At 40.2% G+C, this 6,000-nt stretch overlaps 1 protein-coding gene and 1 long non-coding RNA gene across 2 annotated transcripts; both read right to left on the reverse strand.

Annotated features, from left to right (window-relative positions):
- Nucleotides 1-2,620: 2,620 nt before the first annotated feature.
- On the reverse strand, nucleotides 2,621-4,172 carry LOC104093779 (uncharacterized). Its single transcript, XM_070178289.1, has 2 exons — nucleotides 4,139-4,172; nucleotides 2,621-4,008 (listed from the first exon to the last, which is right to left on the reverse strand). Exons 1-2 carry the CDS (start codon nucleotides 4,170-4,172, stop codon nucleotides 2,621-2,623), a joined length of 1,422 nt encoding a protein of 473 aa, XP_070034390.1.
- Nucleotides 4,173-4,537: 365 nt separating this feature from the next.
- LOC138893969 (uncharacterized) lies at nucleotides 4,538-5,779 on the reverse strand. Its single transcript, XR_011409068.1, has 3 exons — nucleotides 5,729-5,779; nucleotides 5,519-5,581; nucleotides 4,538-4,605 (listed from the first exon to the last, which is right to left on the reverse strand). It is a non-coding gene; the product is annotated as an uncharacterized lncRNA (long non-coding RNA).
- Nucleotides 5,780-6,000: the final 221 nt, after the last annotated feature.

A 6,000-nucleotide genomic window follows, 5' to 3' on the forward strand; every position in this document is an offset into this window, starting at 1 on the left:
TACAACTGTGCATACTGCTCTGCGGAATCTGTCGTCTTTACTGGTAGGAAATGCGCGGACTTTGTCAGTCGGTCTACAATAACCCAAATTGAATCATGCTTATGGTATATGCGAGGCAGACCTACTACGAAATCCATATTAATCATCTCCCATTTCCACTGTGGTATTTCTATATCTTGAGCTAGGCCACCAGGCCTCTGATGCTCGACTTTGACTTGCTGGCAATTCAAACATTTAGCCACATGATCTGCTACTTGCTTCTTCATGCCTTTCCACCAATATAACCCTTTCAAGTCCAGATACATTTTGGTAGCACCTGGGTGGATAGAGTACCTCGAGCTGTGAGCTTCTTCCATTATGGCCTTTCTAAGACCATCTACATCAGGCACACATAACCAATCATTCAACTTTAAAACTCCGTCACTTCCTAGAGTGAAAACAATGATTTTTTTGTTTCTGACTCCTTCTTTTAACTTCACTAAGTACGGATCTTTGTCTTGCTTAGCCTTAACATGCGTAACAAGGGAGGATTGCGCTAAGGCATAAGCAGTTATACCTCCTTCTTTGGTCTCATCCAATCTAATCCCATCATTTGCTAGTTTTTGAATTTCTCGACCCAAAGATTGCCTTTGTACTGCAAGATGGGCCAAGACACCCATTGACTTCCTACTAAGTGCATCTGCTACCACATTAGCTTTGCCCGGGTGATAAAGGATATTGATGTCATAATCTTTCAATAGCTCGAGCCACCTTCTTTGTCTCAAATTTGATTCTTTTTGCTTGAAAATGTACTGGAGGCTTTTGTGATATGTAAACACTTCAGAACGCTCGCCATAAAGGTAGTGTCGCCATATCTTTAATGCAAACACCACTGTTGCAAGTTCCAAGTCATGAGTGGAGTAGTTCTTTTCATGATTCTTTAACTGCTTGGAAGCATAAGCAATAACTTTTCCATCTTGCATAAGAACACACCCAAGACCCACTCTAGAGGCATCACAATACACTGTGAATCCACCCGAACTGTCGGCAAGGTTAACACAGGTGCAGTGGTCAACCTCTTCTTTAACTCTTGAAAACTCTGCTCACAAGCGTCTGACCACTGGAACTTAACTGCTTTCTGAGTCAACTTAGTTAATGGAGCTGCAAGTGAGAAAAATCCCTCTACAAACCTTCTATAGTATCCAGCTAACCCCAAGAAACTCCTGATTTCGGTTGGCGTTGTCGGCCTAGGCCAGTTCTTGACTGCTTCTGTCTTCTGAGGATCTATTTTTATGCCTTCACTAGATACCACATGGCCTAAGAATGCCACAGACTGCAACCAGAACTCACATTTTGAAAACTTGGCATAAAGCTCATTCTTCTTCAAGGTCTGCAAGGCTATCCTGAGGTGTTTGACATGTTTATCCTTGCTCTTACAGTATACCAAAATATCATCTATAAACACGATAATAAAGGTATCAAGGAATGGCTTGAAAGCTCTGTTCATGAGATCCATGAATGTAGCTGGAGCATTTGTCAACCCGAAGGACATTACTAGAAATTTATAGTGCCCGTAGCAAGTTCTAAAGGCTGTTTTAGATATATCCTCTTCTCTGATTCTCAACTGGTGGTACTCCAACCTTAGATCTATCTTTGAAAAGTACTTTGCACCTTGAAGTTGATCAAATAAATCATCAATTCTTGGAAGTGGGTATTTTTTCTTAATGGTAACTTTATTCAACTGCCGATAGTCAACGCACATTATGAGAGACCTATCTTTCTTCTTGACAAACAGGACCGGGGCACCCCACGGTGAAACACTCGGCCTGATGAAGCCCTTGTCAAGAAGGTCTTTCAACTGTTCTCTCAACTCATTAAGTTCTGTTGGAGCCATCCTATAAGGAGGTATAGATATGGGTTGAGTGCCTGGCATGAGATAGATGCCAAAGTCTATGATTCTTTCAGGAGGAAGTCCGGGAAGGTCATCTGGGAAAACTTTTGGAAATTCTCTAACAACTGGCATAGAGTGAAGAGCTGGTGGTTCTGATTTTGGATTAATGATGTGAGCCAAATAGGCGAGACACCCCTTACCGATCATTCGTTGTGCCTTAAGGTAAGAAATAAACTTACCTACCAACGATGCTGAACTACCCTTCCACTCTAAGACTTCTTCATTTGGAAATTGGAACCTAATTATCTTGGCACGACAATCTAATATGGCATAACAAGAAGACAACCAATCCATACCCAGGATCACATCGAAATCTACCATTTCTAACTCTATGAGATCAGCCTCGGTGTTGCGACCTTGGACTAAAACTATACAACCTCTATAGAATCTTGTGACTTTCACTGACTCGCCAACTGGAGTAGATACTAGGAATGGATCACTAAGTTTTTCTGATTCTAGCCCGAGGTTAATTGCAAAGTATGGAGTCACATATGAAAATGTTGAACCTAGATCCATTATGGCATAAGCGTTATGTGAGCAGACTAGAAGTATACCTGTAATAACTTCTGCACATGCCTCTACACTCTGACGATCAAGTATAGCAAACAAACGGGGTTGTCCCCCTCCTTGAGTAACTCGATCTACACCTCTGCGTGCTCCATGTCCGGCTTGATTATAAGAACCACGAGCCTATGGTGGTGCAACTGTAGTAGCTGAGGAACTAGAAGGATGAGTTGATCCACCACTGAAATTACGTCGTAAATTTGGGCAGTTGGCCTTTATATGACCAATGTCTCCGCAATGATAGCAACCATGAAACCCGAGCTTGCACTGACCTAAATGTTGATGCTTACATGTTCCACAAAGACCTTGTTGTTGTGAATGTTGCTCAGCATGACTCTGGCTATGTGAGGATGTTGTCCTAAAATTCTGATTCTGGCGAGACTGATTTTCATAACTCTGAGTACGTCTGAAGTAAGACCCACCACGTGACTGATGACTTGACTGAGCTAGTGCTAATGACTCCTTATTAGAGGAACCCCTTCCACCTCCGTTGGATGTACCATTAAACCTGCCCGCTGTCCGGGCTTTCTTGTTTTGCTCTTTTTCTTCTCTTCTTTGTTGTCTGTCTTTATCTAAGTGCTTGGCGAATCCCACAACATAGGAGAAAGCTTTCATTCCTACCGCTGCAGCTGATGTCGTATCCTTAATGTGGTAAGCCAAACCGCCAACAAACCTGCGAATCTTTGCTTTTTCTGTATTAACCATATGAGGAGCATGCTTAGCCAACCTTATGAATTCCATGTAGTACTCTTGCACACTTTTATTCCCTTGCTTGAGTTGTTCGAACTCTGTAGCCTTAGCTTCCCTATCCTTTTCCGGGATAAAGTTAGCCATGGAGGCCTCTTCAAATTCTTCCCAAGTAGGCAGGCCATCATCTTCATCTCTTTCCTTTTCCCACATCTCAAACCAAGCGCTAGCCACATCTCTAAGCTGGTAAGCAGCCAACTCCACAACTTCACCATCAAATGCCTTCATCACTCGGAGGGCTTTCTTGACACCCTCCAGCCACAACATTGGATCTTCATCAGCTATAGAACCATGGAACAATGGAGGACTCAACTTTAAAAAATCATTCACTCTTGAGGACTCAGAATTGTGTTGTCTATTTGATTGAGGTGGAATCTCATCTCTTCTCTCGTTCTGGTTGGCCATAAAGGCTTTAAACATCTCCATAGCACTGTTGACAGCATTAAATATCTGATCCACCTCTGGAGATATAACTATTTGAGCTGGAGCTGCTGTTGGGGGCGGCACTGGATCCTGAGATACTGGATCATCATGCTCCACCCCTTCTTCATGTTCAACCCGGGGTACCTGAACCCCCTTTGTGGATTTACCCTTTCTTTTCTGAGTTGAAGCCTTCTTAGTTCTACCTTGAGCCACAATAGTAGCAATAGTTTCTTGAGCAGCATCCTGAGTGTCGGTGTCCGAGTTGCGAGTACGAGCTATTTCTGCGAGTTTTGGAGAAACGAATACATTAGATAATTTCTTAGAGGTAGGCTCTACTGCACGATCTAAAGTATGAAAAAAAAATGAGACTTTTCCTAAATGCTTGTAGCCTCCTGTTTATAAGTATGGCGCGCTTCATACCCATAAACAAGACTCTACTAACACGGCTTCATAGACCCCTAGGACTCCATAAACCTGAGGCTCTAATACCAAGTTTGTCACGACCCATTTTCTGAACAAGTCGTGACCGGCACCCGATCACTAAACATGACCGAGCGAACCATTTGTGCTTACCAAATCTATTATAACTTCAAACTTTATATGTAATAAGGCAATACTTTAACCAAATACTTTTGATTAATTTAAATATTTAAAATAAATCAACTCCAAAACTTTATTCGTAATAACTACTGAAATACTACTAAATTATTATAAAAAACATCTTAATCTTAACCCACAGACTGTGTATATGAAGCCTTTACTGATAAACTGACGCACTGCTCAGGACATGAGATTTCCTGGCCAGTTCTCTAAGTGAACAAAGAAATAGCTAAATAAAGATGGCACTAAGGAGTACTCCACGAACAACAGCGAAACTCACCAATAGCACTGGAAGTGAGGGAAGTCCTAACCCGTAGCCTGCTCGCCTGCAAAATCGGTTCCTACGTTGTACCGCAAACCAACGTAAGTTCCCAAAAGAGAACGTCAGTACCATTCATTGTACTCAGTGAGTCTCAACGACATGGACGAAACTTTAATAACATATACATTACAAGGAAAGATTCTAAATGCATGTAAAACATAAAGCTTATAAGAACAATTCTAAAATAATTGCATAATAGCAGTTTATGAATATTCTAAAAGAAATTCTTTCGTTTTAAAAAAAAAATACATCACTTTATACTTTGGGAGTTCCAACTATCCTGACTTAATTCTGTCTCAGTCAACGTGTGATCAGCACGGGTTCGATCCCAACCTGATCGAATAAGCCCAATCCACAAGGTGCCACTCGCTTCATGGTTCTCAGCGCTCATGTGCTATACTTTAGCTTGGTTAGGCAAATTCTCAGCAATGAGACACTCGGCTCGTGTGCTCCTTACTTTGGCACAAGTAGTTTCAGGAAGTCAACGCATTGGTTAGGACCCTCGACCTGGACGATGACCCCTTCTCAGAATAGAGGATACTCCCAAAAATCTTTTCTTTCTAAAACTTCTTCTTGTGATTTTTCAAGTCTAAATCTTTTCTGAAACATCCTATGCATATTCATACCGGTATCCTTAATTGTAAAGCATGGCATAAGAATGAAATAAACATTTAAAAGTATTTCTAAAGATTCTTGATTTTTTCATTATTTTTCAACATGAAAATGGCATATACGAATAACACAAAAATCTGAAAATTTATGCACATATATCATAATAAATCATCTAAACTTTAGCTAGAACAATTCTAAGTTAATAGGTACTCAATAGCTCCAATTAAGTACATATTAACTCTTTTAAGCAATTCATCAAACACCTTGTATGCGTTCTTTTGTGAGTTAAACTACTTTAGTAAATGGTTATATCAACTCACCTCAAAACTCCTTGAGCCAATACGTAGGCCCAAGTCCGATTTATACCCGTCAAACAATTGATTCTACAACAACCAGTGTATTTGAATTAATTTCAGAGTTTCATACCTAAACATAAAATTTAATTTTGATATAGAGAAAGAAAAAAATTAACTATTCAATTCTTACCTTCCACTACTTTAGGATAATTGATAATAGGGAATTTTATATACCTGAGTTCAAGAATTAGTGATTTGTAAAGAACCCTAGAATTTTTGTTGCCTGCGTGTTTAAGTTCCGTAGCCTTTGTGCTTGCTGCGTGAACAAAATAATGTTCTGTTTCTCTATTTCGAATTAGGCTTTTTAGCCTTCCGCCTGTGAATGAACAGAGGTTTGTTCGATTAAGACTTTAAGTCTTTTGTGTGTGTGAGAAACAGAATGCTTTTTGTTTTCTTAAAGGCATTAAGCCCTTTTGTTTTCCTTTCAATACCTACTTTATGGGTTA

This window comes from Nicotiana tomentosiformis, chromosome 6, assembly GCF_000390325.3.
Source record: "Nicotiana tomentosiformis chromosome 6, ASM39032v3, whole genome shotgun sequence".
Classification (NCBI taxonomy): domain Eukaryota; kingdom Viridiplantae; phylum Streptophyta; class Magnoliopsida; order Solanales; family Solanaceae; genus Nicotiana; species Nicotiana tomentosiformis.

Bases quoted from the DNA above. Each gene is read 5' to 3' on its own strand.
- LOC104093779 (XM_070178289.1), bottom strand. From the start codon at position 4,172: ATGGGTCGTGACAAACTTGGTATTAGAGCCTCAG. The intron at 4,009-4,138 runs GTTTATGGAGTC...TTCATACTTTAG, and splicing joins ACTTGGTATTAGAGCCTCAG to ATCGTGCAGTAGAGCCTACC.